This window comes from Genypterus blacodes, unplaced genomic scaffold (genome assembly GCF_046128005.1).
Source record: "Genypterus blacodes isolate CSIRO-AG114 ecotype Tasmania unplaced genomic scaffold, CSIRO-AGI_Gbla_v1 ptg000156l_1, whole genome shotgun sequence".
NCBI classification, from domain to species: Eukaryota; Metazoa; Chordata; class Actinopteri; order Ophidiiformes; family Ophidiidae; genus Genypterus; species Genypterus blacodes.
Window position 1 is genome coordinate 4,422,501 of NW_027466957.1, and position 18,580 is coordinate 4,441,080.

At 46.3% G+C, this 18,580-nt stretch overlaps 1 protein-coding gene across 1 annotated transcript in view; it reads right to left on the reverse strand.

Moving 5' to 3' along the window:
• Window positions 1-18,580, reverse strand: part of plxna2 (plexin A2) — a 146,334-nt gene that overhangs the window by 56,837 nt on the left and 70,917 nt on the right. Inside the window, exon 5 of the mRNA XM_076166804.1 lies at window positions 6,382-6,482. Within this exon, the coding sequence (XP_076022919.1) occupies window positions 6,382-6,482 (101 nt within the window). The remainder of the gene's footprint in view (window positions 1-6,381; window positions 6,483-18,580) is intronic.

An 18,580-nucleotide genomic window follows, 5' to 3' on the forward strand; every position in this document is an offset into this window, starting at 1 on the left:
CTCTCCTCCCTCTCTCTCTCTGTCTTTCTCTCTCTCTCTCGCTCTCGTCATCTCTCTCCCTTTTGTGTCGCCCCTTTTCGAGAGTTGAAATTGGCACACCTTTTCTTTGACAAGGCGTTACTCTGTCTGCAATTCGCCCGCTTCTATTTTACATCCACAAGTGCGGCGGGGAAATGATACTTAATGTGCTTTCAGGTGTGGGCTGCAGATGATGTTTTATGCATGTCTTCTAGCTGTGGGGGTGCAGATGCAGAAAAAAAAGAAAAAAAGAAAAACCTGGACGGTCATTAACTGACAAAAAAGCCCTGAATTGATTTTCCTCACTTTGTTTTTTTTTTTTGTATAAAATTCATTTCAGCGGGGTAAAGAAAGATAAGAGTGCAACGGGAGAGTGGAGGTAGGGGTGGCTGCTGTTGCCATGGTTTCGGGAGATGGCCATTATCTCTGTGTAGTTAGACACTGACCTCTTGCCTCTCTCATTAGCTGAAGTGCATGCCACTGAGTGTTGACTAGCATCCTGCCTTCCTCATATTCCCTCGCCCTGCCGCCTGCCCTCCTTACCCCCCCATCTCCCCTCCAGCCCCCCCCCCCCCGCCTGGCTCTGACCTGTCACTCAGTAAGCTTGTCTCCATGCTTTGTGTTCTTTTGGCGCGCATTCATGAGCGAGGGCCTTCACACTTGAGACGTGCATAGAGGTGTTAAAGAAAGCATACTACACAACAAAACACAGAGGGACGGGTGTATGCGTTTTCTATACACACAAGCAATTATTTTGCTTATATCTACTGTAATTAGCTCAGAGCTATTTTAGCCTCCAGCTCTGTCCATGGTGCTGAAGAAGTTCTCATTTCTTGCTGGAATCTGAGGTGCATTGAAGGATATGAATACATCCAACAATATACAACAACAACAACAACAAAACAAATGTTAAAAATACACCAGCATATCATTCTGTCCTGTGGCTCTTTGTGTGTGTAGGAGTGTTGGAGTTGGAGCCATTAGACAGAAGTGATGTTCTGACTCAGTATATGAAATCTAATTCAGTAGCTTATATCTAATGTACGGTGTAATTTGTAGTGGCACGCCGTCGCGGTGGCCCTCGCTTTGACACGAGTGGGTGAGGCGAGCAGACACCAGACCTCAGGGTCCTTTCCACCAAAGCCAGGCGCTTATTCAATTGCCCTCGACAGGCAATTACACTGTTGTCTCTGCAATGCGAAGCTCTGATAGACACACACAGACGTGAGCAAACACACACACACCCATAAAGGGATAAAGCCATAGATAAATATACTGTATGTGTACATTCAAATGAGAGCACATTCGCACAGACAAGCACACATGATGACATACACTCATTCATGTACAGCATTGTGCCCACACACACATGTACACACATACTGAGGCCTTGACGGAAAAGCATGAGAGGGAGGCGACAAGAGAGCTTTTTTTTGTTCTCCCCTCATTCCACTCTCTCTCCCTAACCACAACTAAAGGACTTCAGTGATAAGTGTGAAGGCCTGTCTGATTGCAGCTCTAGCTGTGAGCACCGTGTGTAAAAAACAGGGGGGGGGGGGGGAAGAGAGAGAGAGAGAGAGAGAGAGAGAGCAAACAGAAGGGGAGCCATCTTTAAATCAAATATCTTCCTTCAATAGAGCCAGACCACACAAGGAAACAAGAGCAGAGCTGGGAGGAGGAGGCGGGTAGCAGTGGGTTGGAGGGGACCAAAGGGAGGGGGGGTTGGAGAGAAACTTTGAGAGATAGGAGGAAATACATTTAATATTTGATGTTGGGTTACAAAGTTTGCTGATCTTAAGTGGTCACCCATTAACTGACTTGATTTGATTTGAATGGAATCCTGCTCACATGTTGATGTTAACATGTATGCAGGCTGACTACACTGGGACTCCCCTCCCCCAAAAAAAAACATGAAAGAGGACTGATTAGGTGAGCAGTGCTGTCCAGGGCGCCATGCTACCTATACACACAATGCCTCTCTTCCTCCCACAGCTCTGTGCTCATACATAATGATTTGGGATGTTTGCTCCTTACTTTCAGAGCCATAAAGTGCGAGGGGATCCATTTAAATTGGGTCCAAAGGAGGGATGGAGAGAGGGCACAGAAGGGGACAAAGACAAACAAAGAGCAAACCACCACAGAGATGGAGACAGTTAAACTCCACCGTCTCAAGTCGCTGCGTGGGCTCGGGGTGATGTGAAGGGAGCAGTTTGAGACAAGAAGCTATTGCATTGTAATGAATCCCTGACTGTGGGCCTGTTGACACAATGGGTAAGGTAACAACAAAAGGGAAGGTAGATAATGAAGGAAAAAGATGGACACAAAAGGACGTTACAGAGTGTTTCTGCATCAAGCGATGGCGTTGTTTGTGGGCGCAGAGCGAGAGATGACAGCGTGAAAAAGGGAGGACAAAGAACGGCAGAGGAAGCACTGCAGGGATGGAAGTATCTCAGAGGGAGAATGACTGAGTAAGCAAGAAAGACAGAGCGGTGAGCCCTCCAGTCACCAATCTGCAGCTGAAAATGAGACTGCTGCTCACTAGTTAAACTCACAGTGAATATATTTCCATTACATATCTAACATACAGTATCTGGCCATTCCCGTTGTCATACTAGTGCAGTATTTCAGCCATGTCATTAATAACCCGTAGTAGCTCTAAGTGCAAGGGAATCTATGGAATTATTGATAGACCTGCATGTTCATGATCAATACCTCATTAGACACAGATTGGGGAGATGGATGCAGCCTCCCTCAGCTAACCGTGGCTGCGGCTGATGAGTCGGCCATTAGACACACCGACTGACATCAACAATGGGGTCGCAGCAGCCATTTCATTGCCACCCTAATTGTTGTTGCCACTGGTAAATTAGAGGAGATTTTACGGTTGGTGTTGGCGATGTCGATCGGCGTCAGTGCGGGGTGGACGTTATGATGAGCAAATGGTGACATCACCGTGTTCTCTCACCAGCATGTAAAGAATTGTGTTTTGATCAATAATCAATATCCCTAATCCACACAGACAGAATTTCTTTGTTCAGGTTTCACATATATAATAAAATATTGTATCCTAAACCTAATAAGGTTAATTCATTTGAATAAAATAAAATGAATTTAGTTCCTCAAACTGCTTATGTAGAGAAAATAGAAATGTAATCTAATTTAAAGCAATAACCAGCGCAAGTTTGGCTTATAAATGAATAAATTCCTTTAATCGCTGTTGTTGTCCAAAGAACAAAGTGTTTATGACACTTAAGCAGAGACTTAAGTGGTTGATTTTGATTAACATGTGGGAATGACGGCATAAACAGCATACGGTACATTGGCATAATAATAAATAATAATACAGTCTTCAATCCCCACATCCCTCCTCTTAACTCCTGAGCTTGAATATGAAAACGTCTGTTCTGGATTGAGCTATAACACTATAGCTAGTAACACAAATTTCCAGAAGTTAACATCTGTACCACTGAGGCTGCAGCAGCTGAGCATTTCAGTGAGCGAGAAGAAAACGTAACCGCCATTCACAGAAACAAAGAGAGCAACCATGCAGTGTAGCAGAGGGGAACAGGCTTCAGATGGATACAGGTAGACCCCCATGCCTGCTTCTTCATATCTGTTGCCCGTGTGGATTGGTAATGAAACAGATCCTATGCAGATTTAGACAGATTTCCTATGTAAATATGACAATCTACAACCTCATTGAGCTGCTTCAGAGGAATGTAAAGCTAATAATAGTATCACTATACGGGGATTTGATTAGTTGCCCGCTGACCCTGGCAGGGGGTCGCTCACCCAATCTCAACCCTGGGATGAAACTTAGACTTGTGACTAATCCATGTTAAAACTGCTCGTCCCCCTCTCTCGGGAGAGGAGAGAGGACTGAGTGGCATGGGGACATCATGACATGGAAAAGCCTCTTTTGGGCATGATTAGAGAGCTAATCTGTCAATGACGCGCTGCATGCAGAGAGAGAGAGAGAGAGAGGGAGAGAAAGCCTCAGCACAGCTCCGTGGTTTTGGATTGTGGTCAGGCGACGGCTGAACTATAGCCATTCACAGCGCTGTCACTGAAGAGCGCTCGAGATGATGAGCTCCCTTTGAGCTGCAATCAAAATGCTGCTTGGTTTTGTGGGCAGACGAGTGCGCTGCATCAAACGCTCTCTCCCCCCGTCTCATTCTCCTTCTCTCAGTCTTATCCCCTCGCTCTTTTCTCCCTCTCATTCTTCATGCTTTCATTGGATGCCTAGCAGCTGCTGGTAATTAAAGGACTTTAGAGTCTCACACCGCGCTGAATCAGAGGAGGAAGAAAGGAGAGGGGAGAGACAAGGAGGATGGAGACGCCACTTCTGGCCAGCTCCGGCATTCTCTCCTTCTCCTCGTCATCGCAAACCGTGCTAATGTGCTACCTTGTTCCTAATTAGCCACCTTAGAATGCCCCACATCAATGAGTGTACACACACACCAGCAAGGGGAGGGGGGGAAACGAAGGGGGGGGGCAGAGTGTTTAGAGGAGAGGAAAAAAGAACGGATATTGTGGATGACAGCTGTAGGAGGAGGGAGGGAATGATCAAAGCGAGGGGTGTTTATGTGTGGCAAGCCAACCATCTCTAGAGTGTGGAGGAGCTGATTCCAGAGGGGAGAGGCAGCGCGGCATCGAGCCCCGCTGAGTTGAGATGAGTGGCGTGGAACAGATCTGTGAGGGGACCGAGGGAGGTGCACACAAACAAGGGAAAGGAGAGATAATTTCCTAAAATCAACATTGGTTTAGGGATGGATGAGGGAGAATTGGAGAAATGGAGGGAAAGCGAACAGAGTAATGGCAGCTGCACATCACTACAGCTGGGAAGAAATGTAATTGTGTGTGTGTGTGTGTGTGTGTGGGTTTCACACTCTTCTCCAGAGAGGGTGCAGCTGCTTTGCTCCGGCAGGATTTGGCAGATCTGAGATATATCGGACCGCACTGACCGTCCTTCAGAGTTTTGCAAGCATTTATTTATTCTTTGTTTTGTCTGCTGTACACGAGTTCAAGATGAGTCTCTCGGTTATCAGTCGCACATATCGGCGGCAGCAGCAAGAGCAAAAAAAACCCCAACAACTTTGCTCTCTCTGTAACTTCTCCCCTCTCGGGCAGTAACTCAGGCCGAGCTGACAGGGGTTCTGCTGTACTTAATGACAGGTCAGGAGGGAGGAAGGCGGATTAGGATTGGAGACAGGTGGCACAGGGCCTCTGTGCTGTTGGGCAGAACAGATGGCTGATCTGACGTGAGTCTCCACGCCGACCTTCTCTCCCCTGTGTTACATTTACGCCGATCCACACAAGTGTTTTCTGCGAACGACGGCATGCGCGCACACATGCAAACACATTCACAGACCGAGCTGCTGTTTCCTTCTCACAGCTGTCTCCGACATAACAGATGCGAGAAAAACCCATAACCACATTCACCTTTCAGCACCAACGCCGCCGTCTCAAGCCTTTGATGGTCTCACGTTCCCAACAGCCCGAATTATTATATCACTCACTGCAATACCTACACCAAAGTTTACGATTAACAGCTTAGCACGGAGGCTAATGTTGTGGTAAATGATCCCTGTGTGAAGGTATGCAGACTGCAGAAGAACACAGAGCCATCGCCGTCCCCTTCCAACCTCTGCAGACACACGTTGAATTACCTTGTCGCTAGGCAATTATTTGTCCTGTCCCAGCTTTGGAGTGATGTAAATTACTTTAAGTGCACTTTGCAGGGGCCGCCATCATGATAATGATGATTGCAGTGGTACTCTGACACACACAAATATTCAGCTATACGTTTTGAGAGAGGGGGTACGTTTAGGAGGGGTGGTAAGAGGAGAATTTCAGTCACAGCGGCGAAGAAAATGTTCAGACATGAGAGTGTGTTTGTGTGTGTGTGTGTGTGTGTGAAAGAAAAAAAGAAGGAGAGGGAAACAGAGAGAGACGGAGAGAGAGCGAGAGCAAATGGTGTTTTAGTGACTTGAGTAGGCTGTATCCATCTTCTCTCCCCTTCTCCATCGTTTTTTCTAACTATCCTATTGTCACTTCAGTCTATTTACACATGTCTCCTACGATGAATAGATCAAACCTAAAGTATGATAAATGTACACGTTTTTGTTTCCTTTTTTTCTCCATTTCTCTTTTCCATTCCATGGCTCACACTAGCTACTGATTCCCTTGCAGTAGCACTTCCCGTCCAGCAGGTGGCACTCATGGCTTCTGTGCTCGGTGCAATAGCAAGAAACAGTCGCAAAATAAACCCTGATTTTGCCAAACATGCTAATAACTACGCTGGATTTGGCTTTACAGTATGATTCAGAGCATATCCACATTCCTGTTGGAGGTTATACTCACATGTTGTGCAGCACACACCAGCCACAGTGTGGATCTCCAGAGCTCAGGCACTCGCCGCATGTCTCGTACTGCTCACATGATTCAATGGGAACTTGGGTCACCTGAAAACACATTAGAAGAAAGTGTCAGATTCACTGTGCAGCCTGGGAAAACATCACAAGATGCACACAGAGACGTCTTTGTATATGTGTGTGTGTGTGTGTGTGTGTGTGTGTGTGTGTGTTTGTGTGCTATGAAGGCATCCTCATTCAGTTGCACACTGTCAGATCTGATAAAGTATCTACTCTCCCACCAATATTAAACAAACAAACAAATAACTATTTGTTGCCACCATGTTGATAAAAAACACGATTCGAAAGTTTATTGATGTCTGTTTCAGTTTTGACTGATTATTATTTGAGATGCACAGTGGAATAGATCTGCAAAACACACCCACAATGTGTCATCACAATAACTCACAATATGCTTTTGTACTGAAAAAGTGAAGAAGAAGAAGAAGAAGAAGACTTAATACTTCCTGTTGCAATCCTGATTTTCAAGCCATTTGGATATGAAACATAAACACACACAATCTCCCTGACATAAATGGTTTTCTTTCTTTTTTTATTAATCCAGCAATTATGCGGTGAACAGTTGAAGAACATGTGCATTAAGAGAGGGCAACTGTTGCCTTTATCTGCCAGCCAAAGAAACATTAGCGAGCAGCTGGGATCAGTTGGCCAGAGAAAGCTGCTCTGCCTGCCATCAATGGGCTTTTGTCTGCCCCGGCGCATCTGTCCTCCTAGGTAGAGCCTGAGCAAACACACCTACACACTCACTTTCCTAAAGAGTGTGTGTTACTGTAAGTCTGAGTAGATTACAACAAAACTACAAACTATGAAAAAGTTTCCAAGAAGAAGTCAATGAAGTCAGCATAACTAGACAAACAAAAGATGATGTGAGTTTAAACTGAATTAAACTAATAGATGACATCAGCATATTTGTGACACTGGGAAGTAATTGGTAATGTTGTAGTGTTGTACTAAAGGTTGTTTTTGGTGAATAAATCATTGGAGCAAAAATATGTTTTACGAAAAACACGTTGAACAGAATGTGAACAGAATTTGCATGTGCATTTTCAGCACAAAGCAAACACACACACACTATAGTGATCCACACGGCGCTGCTGGACAACAGTTCATTTGAATGAGCAACAAACATCCTAGTGCTTTTGTGATTTACGTTGGACTTACACAAACACGGGGGAAGAGGATTTACATACATGAACAGTGGTAACGTCGGTGCTGACAGAAAACACACACTCTTATTGAAAGAGGTGCCCAAGTGTATTGTGTCCTCTCAGCCAGAAAGCCAACTGCTGAGTGTGTGTGTGTTTATGTGTATCAGTCAGAGGAGAGCTGCAGTTGGATCCTCTGTTTTTTTGCTGCAACAAAACGTGCCTTGTCCTTCTGTTGGTTTCTGAGTCTGTGTGTGTGTGTGTGTGTGTGTGTGTGTGTGTGTGTGTGTGTGTGTGTGTGTGTGTGTGTGTGTCTGTGAGTGTGTTGCTGGGTCTATGTCCATGTTTGTCTATCTGCCAGACAAGGTTCTGCTCTGCCACATGGCGTCAGTCTGTGCAGCAGCAGAGGTCTGTAGGATATGAAGGCTCTGTGTGTGTGTGTGTGTGTGTGTGTGTGTGTGTGTGTGTGTGTGTGTGTGTGTGTGTGTGTTTGTGTGTCTAAAGTGTCCCATGTGGCTGCCCCACTCACACCTGCATCTCACTGGACAAACATGTTGGCACACACACCCACACCCACACACAATACAGAATATTACTATACAAACACCTCAACTGAAAATTGACTTTCAGAGTTACTCAGCAATGAATTCTCCAGCCTTGTCCGTCCTTTATGTCTCTTGTTAGACAGTGCCAGACAGCCCTGACTGTCTGGACGCATCCAAACGTCCAAAGATCAATGACAAATAAAGTCGCTCTTTTCATTTAAAATTGGAGAGAGCGAACAAATCAGAAGTGTTTTATAAATCTTGTGCCCCGGTGTAATATTGCTATTATCAACATTTGCCTGTAAGATCTGACTATTTGAGAAATTATGGATTTATATTCTCTCTTGTTTTTTAGTCTTTGCTCCTAAAAAGCTCATAACCCGTCCACCTGTCTGCCTGGTCACAAACCCTGCGGCAACAGAGAGACGGGCCCCCGGGGACAAAGAGAGCCATTGATATGGTGGGACGTTGACAGGCCCCCTGCACTGTGTGGCTGCTCCTCCGTGGACACTCCTGTTAAATTAACCCCCTGTCACCCCAACAAACTCAACTTGTGTTTGCATGTGTGTGTGTGTGTGTGTGTCGTCTAGCTTCGGGACAAACAGGTGGCATGCTGTAATGAGCTGCAGACGGGGTCACATCAGCAACACAAGCTGGAGCTGATGACAAACAAGCCCACCAGGAACGGTTGTTGGCTGGGAGGAGATGGAAATCAGGTCTGCATGTGTGTGAATGTCAATGTCTCCGCTCAGACTTGAATCCCTTTTTGACGAAACAAAAGACCGTCGACATCCTTCAATGCGTCCAACACGTGTGCCGCTGGTGAAACCTTATAGTTCAACTTTCACAGAGGACCAGCTCTGCGTTACAGTGTGGAGACAGCTGTCAGCAGGGGGGGAAGACAGGCAGTTCCAGTGGGCTGGTTTGGGGGTGTCCCTTACGTTACAAAGACTGACACACAACTCTGTCAGATTGAGTCAAAAAGCAAAAGGTAGAGAGGAGAAGAGGTAAACAAAAGCATGAAAATGAAATAAAACACATAGATATGGAATAATTGCAAGCGTTTGTGCTGTATATACTGTGTGTGTGTGTGTGTGTGTGTGCGCGTGTATTGATGTTTGGGCCAGCGTGGGCCAACAGTGGAGGTGAGGTGGAGGATTGGTGTGTGTGTGTGTGTTAGGGGGGCGGGGAGGTGAAGGGACTCCCAGCAGCTGTTGCCCAGCACACGCAAGAGTCACTCAACACAGCAGGGCAGCACAATGAACGGCCTTCTCCCACTGTGTGAGCCTGTGTGTGTGTGTACGTGTGTGTGTATCTGTGTGTGTGTGTGCGCGTGTTTGCTTGCTCCTTCATACATGCACACCGCCGTAATGGTTGTGTTAATACTCACTCCTACATCTTCAAGGGAGACGAAAGAAGCGATCAGACTTTCACTGCTCGGTTCAGAGCCCGTGCACACACACAAACGTACAGCTGACCGCAGACTGAGCATTGTCAGCGAGAAGTACAGAGCTCTGGTAAATGAATGCTAATGTAATTCCTGCTCAGGACGACCCCAGCAGGGGGTCATTCAACCACGAGAGCCACATACTGCCGCAACCTGTGAGACTGACTGATAGCCGAAGGGTTAAAACAACAGCTTTCTCTCTTTTGAAGGGCTGAAGCTGAATAGGCCTCGCCGTCTATTATCATTGCAAGGGGGGAGGGTGTGTGTGTGTACAGTGTGTATGTGTGTCACATTAAGGAAGGACAGAAAGGCCTGGTCCTACAATTCCCACTGCACACGTTTCGGGTACCTGCACTGCCAGAGTGTGCTCATCGTTTTTCATTTCCTTTTGAGTGTGAAAAGGCACAGAGCAGAAAGAGGCATTCGGCTCTGGCGCCCAGGAGAGGATGACAATCTACGGCGCCGTACAGAGCGGCGGGAATGATTTCATATGTTCCTCACTTGGTAAGGCTGAAGATGAACGCCAGCTCCATTTCAGCCCCTCTGCCCCTCTGCCCTCAGATCCAGCCATGCACGCTGCACCTCTGTGATGGATGTAGGGGGCAGCCGAGGAAGAGGAGGCAGGATAAGAACATCATTTGAAAACATCGTTATTTAGGATATAGAAGAAGAGAGGAGTTTTGAAACGGCCCGTTGCTTTGTGTTCTGATGAGCTGGAGTCTCCGCCGTGCAATATGTGTCACACCATGACGAGGACAGAGAAAGCCAGAGAAAGAGAAAAATCCCGCCGTCGCCAGTAATGTAGAGGAAGCTGTTTTGCAAACTGTTGCCAAGGCAACAGGCCTGCCTCTGACCTCAGGAACACCCCTCATCCACAAGCACCACCCCCCTCCAACCTTCAAAACCTCCAGCAGTGTACGGTAAACAGCTGGCACTTCTGGGACTTCTGCACCTTCACCTCCTTTTATACACGTACAGACACACACACAGACACACACACACATGCATGCACACACACCGCAAGCTCCCCGACACCTTATCCATTTTTAATGAGAGTTAGCCAGGCTACCACGTCACTGGAATGAGGCACATCGATCACGAACACAATACCCGTTCCAGTGGAGAGGACCTGTGTGTGTGTGTGTGTGTGTGTGTGTGTGTGTGTGTATGTCTGTCTGTCTGTGTCTGTGTGTGTGTGTATCTGTTGAGGCAATGACAAAGGCACAAAGGCAAAGCAAATACTTCACTGTTGAATGAACTGAAAAGCAGTGGAATCTAGCGAGACCCCGAGTCTCACACTGACCCTGCAGCCAGCGTCTCCAGTGTCCAGGCTTAGTGCAGGTCCAGGCTGAGCCCTTCCTCAGCCGGGCCAGCCTATAATCTGCTGTTCTAATCCCACTGAGGCTCCTTATGACCAGCGGCCACACATCCCCTCTTTGCTTTCTTCCCCGTTTGCGTCTTTCTTCCTTTCTCCTCATTTACCCTCCTCAGAAAACTCACAAAACACTGGTGCTCTCAGTGACCCCGAGCACATTCACATCACACACGTCCACCTACGAAAACTCAGCCCAGGAAGTGATGGTTCGTTAACTCAGACGACTTTGGTTTCTTTTACAAAAATGAATGAATATGAACTGTAAGCACTGACTGACCCTGGCAGGAAGCAGGTAAAGGGCTTCTGCTGGGATGTTATGGTCAGTCCAAGGTTAATCAGGCCTCATAACCCACTGTACTTACACTCAGGTTGATTAAAGACCAAATGGGGGAGTGTGTATGCTGGTGTGGTGGGCGCTACTTGATGCTCTGATACGTCTGGGAGCATTCATGACGGCTTAAAACTCACATTCTAAGAGTCAAAGTGCAAAAGTCATTGATTATAGCCTCTTGTGCTGCATGTAAAACTCCACCTAGCTGACAACAGGAATCCCACGGAGGCCTCCAGGAGAAGAATGGCGTTCAGAATGTTTGGCTTTGCTGTTACAGATATCAGAGCGCTCGCAGACAAGTCCACTAGTTTTATGTTGAAACACAAAGCATCGATTTTCTTCCGCCGTGTATTTATTAAAGAAACGTCTGCGGCACTAATGCGGGAGAGGCGCAGGCTAAATGAATGGAGCCTCAGTGAATTTCACACCATTGTGTATTGCTGAATTTTCTGAAGGTCACATCTTTTCCACAACTGCTGTTTTCCAGACTGGCTGATTTTTTAAAGTAGTAAAGATAGTGCTGAGGGTAGATATTACTCAGTGGTTTTAAAGGCAGAGCATGAATGTAATGATACAGTTCGCCTCATCTGCAAACAGTCATCTCCTTTACACTCCAAAATAATTTGGTATGAAAATGATAGCGTTTAACCTTTCTCGTTGCAGCCGGTCCTCTAAAGCGCATGTATAGTCGCATTACTGAGTCAAGGGCAAAACACACACACACTTTGGTTTATTAGATTTGGCCTCCTAGATTTGGGTCAATTGAAAACATGAAGGCTCACACATGCCTGAGTTGAAAGGAAAACAGAAAAATGGTACAAAACCAACCCTGAGACACCGAGGAAGAGCTATAGTCTCCTGTGAGACCGCAATTCCAACCGACAGCCACACCAACACTCCAAAACTCTGGCTTTGACTCCCCCTGCACGCCCCCCCCACCCACACCATCCTGGCACCTCATCAGGAGTAACAGACTGGTAGGGGGACAGGGTGCCAGGCAGGAGGGCAGGAAAGGAGAGAAGAGGAGGGAGAGACAGGTCAGCCGTGCGCTTTCTGACCGCAGTTTGAACTCCTTGAAACTGAGCCTGTCCATTATGCATAGGCGCTCACCGTGGAGATAGAACCACAGGGGAGTTTAGAGTAATACTCCTCAACTTCACTGTCAGCTTTTGCTCTTTCTTTAACATCTTCAGCGATGAAAACTCGTTGACTCACATCTACTAAATAACCATATAGCCTTGTACTACATTAGATACCTGAACAGAGTATGAATAGTTAATGTATGCAAAACAGGCATTTATTTATATACATACTATGTCACTGGGGGATTGTTTTGCATCCATTCTCACATAAACACACGCATACACAATGTCCAGAAACGTAGAGGGAGTCAAGATTTTTGCCGTTGGTCTCTCGTCATTAATATTCAATCTATGACAAACATCTGTCTGCCCTTCTGAGACTCAAACGCCCCTTTATTCATTCATGCTCGGCTCCTATTCTGTTTGAAATAATCGCTTTTTGCTTTATCTGCACGGTGCTAATTGGCCATCATGGCTACTCTCCCCCTCCTCCTCCTCCTCCTCCTCCTCCTCCTCCTCCTCCTCCCCCTCCTCCTCCTCCCACGTCTGTCTAGGAAATGTGGCTTTTGGTCTGGACAGGGAAAAAAAGGAAAACATGCGGCCAAATTTCATGCATTTTATCTAAATAAATGAGTTTGAGGCCATTCCTCGAAAAATTGTGTCTTTGTTCAGAAAGAAAGTGATTTTCTTTCTTAAGGACATGCATGCACATACACACACATGACACACGACATTGACTTCACCGCCTCACGGCATAGACTGATGGCCAACCGCATGGATTATGACAAAGTGGTAACAATGTAGCAGGTAACAACAAAGGTGGACTAAGGGAGATGTGAAGGGCTGCTAAACTGTGTGTGTGTGTGTGTGTGTGTGTGTGTGTGTGTGTGAGTGGGTGGGTGGGTATGCGCGGAGGGGGCTGTGAAGCGGCAAGGGAGAGTGAGTGTAGAAATAATGGAGTGAGGGAATCGACCAGAGCAGAGGATGAAAAATCCAACCAGTCGATACAGCGAGGAGTGTATCAATTATGTATGGCCCCAACGCTCTTTTTGGGCAAGAAGAAGGGAGTAGGTTAGACTGGAAAGCTCAGGCGCGTGTATGTGTGTATTTATGTCCATGTGTATGTGCGCTGGCTGTGTGTTTTTGCTGGAGCCCTGGGTGAAGATATAAACTTCAAATGCTCAATAACCTCAAAAAACAAGATGTTCACAAAAACAACCCAAACGAAACATTTGATTTTCAGCCTGTTCGTCTTTCTTCTTCTTCCACGACTGCGGTTTTTTCCCCCTCTCACTCGCGATAACCAGCTCCAATGAGCCGAGTAAGAACCTTAACCTCGCTAATAAAACACCAGCGCAGAACGAGGTGATTTACTTCACATAACATCGCCTCGCCCACCTTTAGTCCCTTCCAGACCCTCTGTTCTCTCTCCTATCCAAAGCAAAGATGTTAAGATGGATATTGGTGATATGATCTGAAAGTCCCTGGCTTCTTCCCTTTTCCACTTATCTCTCTGTCTCTTCTTCTTCTATTTTTTAATCTCCTCTTTCTCTCTCTCTCTCTCTCTCTCTCTCTCTCTCTCTCTCTCTCTCTCTCTCTCTCTCGCGCGCGCGCCTCTGTGGCTCCCAGTTGAGGTGGCCTCTTTGCTCGGTAATTCAGTCTGGAGGCTAAAAGGAGGAAATTACATCCATGCCGCCTGACCACTTTGAACTCTCAGCCTCTTCTGCCCTGCTTGCTCACTGGGAACTGCTCTAAAAGGCCTAACGCTGACATTTAGGTAAGGGAATGGAAACTTGTGAAAGCACTTTTGTGTGTGTGTAAGTGTATGTGTGTGCATGGACGGCTCTTAAAGTCACACACCGACACAACGCTGATCTCCTCCTCTGTGATCGCTTCACTTTTTTCCCCCGCGCGCACATCTCATCTGGTACGTGAATGATGAGAGTGTGTGTGTGTGCGGAATGTATGCACGTACACTCAGGGTCATGTTTGTCTAATGGAGGTCTCCTTTGATTATCATGATTTCCTCTGGTTGAAACCTTTCTGCACTCAGCCTGCCGTCAAACGTCACAATAAACCGGGCGCTAATGTTAATAGCATAGCGTCGGCACAGCAGCCCCCTTCAAACCCCAATATGGCTCATTAGCATTAACAGTCGGATGAAAATTCTCCAGTCGCTTCGGATAAAAAGGTCGAAGAACGAGTTCAAGAGTGCTTAACCTACAGTAGACGGCAATTTAATACACATACAGGGTGTTTTACATGAGACAGGATGTTTTAATGAGTGATATTCTACATCTAATACCTGTAATCCTTTATGTAGCTGTCTCACTATTTATGCACGCTACATTCTGATTGGGTGTGTGAGCGTAACTGGAATATTAACACACATGTACGTTTTCCATGTGTGTGTGTATTTCCCTTTGACTGTGTGGATGGCCTGCCGTGCTTCACTGTACATCTTCCAATGTGTCTTTCTACCTGTCTGTCTTCGTCCACTGTGTGTCTATGTCTCTGTGTGTGTGCGTGTGTGTCAGAAGGACCCCAGCCTGTCAATTCAGGCAGTAATGAGGTCTACGCTTCAGTCAGCATCTGAGGAGTTAATAAGGACCTGCAGCCGCCATCACACATCAACAAGCGTGTGTGTGTGTATGTGTGTCCGTCGTGTGTGTTTTGGGAGGGTGTGAAGGCTACAGAGCCTCCCTGGCACACTTATGCCTGTCTGTCGACCAAAGGGGGGTATTGATTTAGAGAGGGGGGCAGACAGACAGAAATGGATTCTGATCCATAGAGGGAGGCTATAGTACATGTCTGTGTGCATGTTAGTGTTGTGTGTGTTAGTGTCTGTGTGTGCGCACGTGTGTGTAATTATGTGTGCACGTGTGTGTGTGTGAGCATGTTTGTTCTCTTTGTCTCAGTGTCTCTTCCAGTGTACATGATGTACATACAAATGAAGGGTTTGGTTACACCCCACTGCTGTCAGGACTGTTGGCTGTGTAAGAGTGCATTCTTGTGTGTGTGTGTGTGTGTGTGTGTGTGTGTGTGTGTGTGTGTCTGTGTGTGTGTGTGTGTGTGTGTGTGTGTGTGCGTGTGCGTGTGTTTGAGGCTCTATATAAGCGAACAAAATAAAGAGAAGCGGCAGCGCTAACTAGGCTCACATGGCAAAGCTTCAAATAATCCCAAAACATGCTTGTAGGCGTAAATTTGTGTATGAGGGGTTTCATATGCATTTTTGATTGAGAAATGACCCATCTAAAGCATGGACAGCACAAGCATGAGCAACACACTCTCATGCTCACAAACCAAGCCTATCCTGATTGGATGTCGTGGTGTCATTGGGGTTTGCACATCACATGACTGATAAGATACAGGGGGTTTCACAAATTAAGAGTCTTTCACCAGGAGGAATTAAGTGCCAAACCTGAAATTGGCCATTCTACACGGCAGAGGCTAAAGGCGTATAGAAAACACTTTAGCTTCTGTATTGAGAAAAAAAAAGAAATTAGTTGCCGACAGAGAAACCTGTGGGACGAACACAACAAAGACAGCAGAGACAGATTTCAGGTGGCGTGGTTTGCCTGGGTGACTTTGTTTGGCAGAAAAGGGGAAAAAATCAACATAATGAGCCCAAACTGCCTTTGTGTCTCACCCTCTCTCTCTCTCTCTCTCTCTCTCTCTCTCTCTCTCTCTCCTCTTTCCCCTCCCTCTGTTTCCTTCTCCCTCTCATCCCACAGCTCTCAGACAGCTGCTTGTGTGCAGCCAAATTAACTGCTCCCGGTGTTGCTTTTGGAGAGTGTGAAATAAACAAAGCGCTTCTCCTCTGAGGTATATGGAATTCTGGGTTCTTTCGCATGAACTTTCAGCAGCTCGGCACGCAGCTTTCATTCAGGGTGTAAATAACAATATTTGTTCACCACAAGACCTGTTGTATAGTTTCTCTGTCCCAAATCCCACACATACAGTAACTCCATCCGTCATTCTGTGGCCCTATCAGTTTACACCATGTGATCCCAGCGGCTCCAAATATCCGATTTACAAGTCGGGAAGATGGGTAATATTTCAAAATGCTGTCAGGAGACACACTCCTTAAATCACTGGTCCTTATCTATCCCGTGCTCTTTCTCATATTCTTTTTTCCAAATATTGCATTACATCAACACATTCATCTTTCTCCTTTTGCCGAAAGTGTTTCTGCATATGTGCAGACAAAGACCGGTGTGTGTGTGTGTGTCTGCATGTAGAGGTTCTAGACAATATGAGAACACATTTGCACATCATCTTACAGATAGACAGCAACCATTTTTGTGAATATTTGTCTTTCATAGCTCTATAATATGGATATCAGGATTTTCCCCGTACCACTTCTCAGGAATGAGGCGAAGGGTAAATAGGTGCAAACATTCTCTATATCTGTCAACGTTTCTATAAGAATTGTAAACATAAACATCAACTCAAAAGTTAAAGAATGTGCTTCTGACTGCTTTTAATGCCACAAAATACATTTATATTTGCATACACACATCCGCAACACACACACGCACACTGTACAATACTACATCCATCATCAGGGCTCAAGCTGACAGCTTTGTCAAAGTGAGCCGCAGGGGAGAGGAGAATGGCATTGTGGGATTGAGTCCTCCCATCGGACCCTGCACTGACAGGAGAGAAGAAAGGGGAAAGACGAGAGAGGAGGGGGGGGAATGGGAGACTGTTCACAACCTCAGCGAATGGAGAGAAAGAGAGGGAGGCATGTGTTCTTCCTTTGGGAAGAGGAAAAGGGTTGAGCTGCCGTGTGTCGCCCATCAAAACAAGCAGCTCTCCAACTGAAGCCTGTTGACTTAAACTGGCCTTCTGAAGGGCGGACAAAGAGCATATTGCTGCCCTGGCAGCTTGACCACATTGCACACCAATACACTCAAACACACACAGACACACACACACACGTACAAAAGACCTCCTGAGGCTTCTGCCAAACTGCAGCAAATGAACCGAGGCCTTGGTTAGAACTCACACAACAAATGTACTCAGTGACAAATGCTCATAAATGAACACACACACACACACACACTTGGAGGGCAGCTGGTGGTGTGGTGAAGTGAGCTGTCAGCCTCTCTCAGACTGAAAAATCAGTTTATGGACTCTGCCTGGGACCTCCAAATAAACACCTTTACTGCCATGCTGGGGGACTGCTGCTCTCAGCTGACGTCTGGCCTTGGCTTCACACTCCTCGCCGTGAGGCAGCGTCAGCACAGCTCGACGTGCTGATTGCTCGCCCCGTCCCAACACTAAGGAGACAGGCAATCGACAGATGGAGAGAAAAAACACACACAGAGTGAGCGAGGAGATGGGGAGACGAGACGAGTCTCCCCCAATTATAGACCAAACACTGCCACTGCATTCACTTTCCTCCTCGCCTGGCTCCTGACAAAACCTGTCGTGATTCCTTCAACCGGCACTCACGTTTTTCACCCCCCACCCCCTTACACTCTCTAAGCTCTAATTAGGCTTGTAAATAATTATTGCAATTAAAGCCTACAATTAGGAGGAGTGAAGCACTGCCATTAGTTTCACAATAAATGTCATGCGCATTCGGCAGAGGCGCAGAGAGGAAACAGACAAAACGCAGTGCCATTATAAAGGCAGACAGACAGAGAGAGAGAGAGTGAGAGAGAGAGAGAGAGAGAGAGAGAGAGAGAGAGAGAGAGAGAAAGTGGGGGAGTGTGTGTGTGTGTGTGTGGGGGGGCATATAAAGGCAGCTGACACACTCACAGCTCTTAATTATAGAGCTGATTATTCTGGCAGGAAGGCTCCTTGACTGTTCTTTTGGCTCACCAGTACACTCACTAAATGTCACACACACCTACCCATTTCTATCCATACAGCACATATATGTATATATTCAGACTCAAGCATTGACACAGAAAAAAAAAAAAAGAGAGGGGAAAAAAATGGAAGGAAATGTAATAGCTATTTTGAATGCAGACAGCATAAAAAAACAGAATATTAAGTGCACTCTTTGAAACAGAAGCTTAATCAAAGATAATTATTGCCTTTTCGGGATAATAGGGGAGTTCAAGAGCAGTCATCCTACTCAAGATACTCAGGGACAGATGTACGGAGCCATTTGTGCAGGTTGGGGCCTCAAATTTGACGCATTCTGCTCTAAAAAAATGTGTTTTACGTCTAAAACGCACAGACCTGGA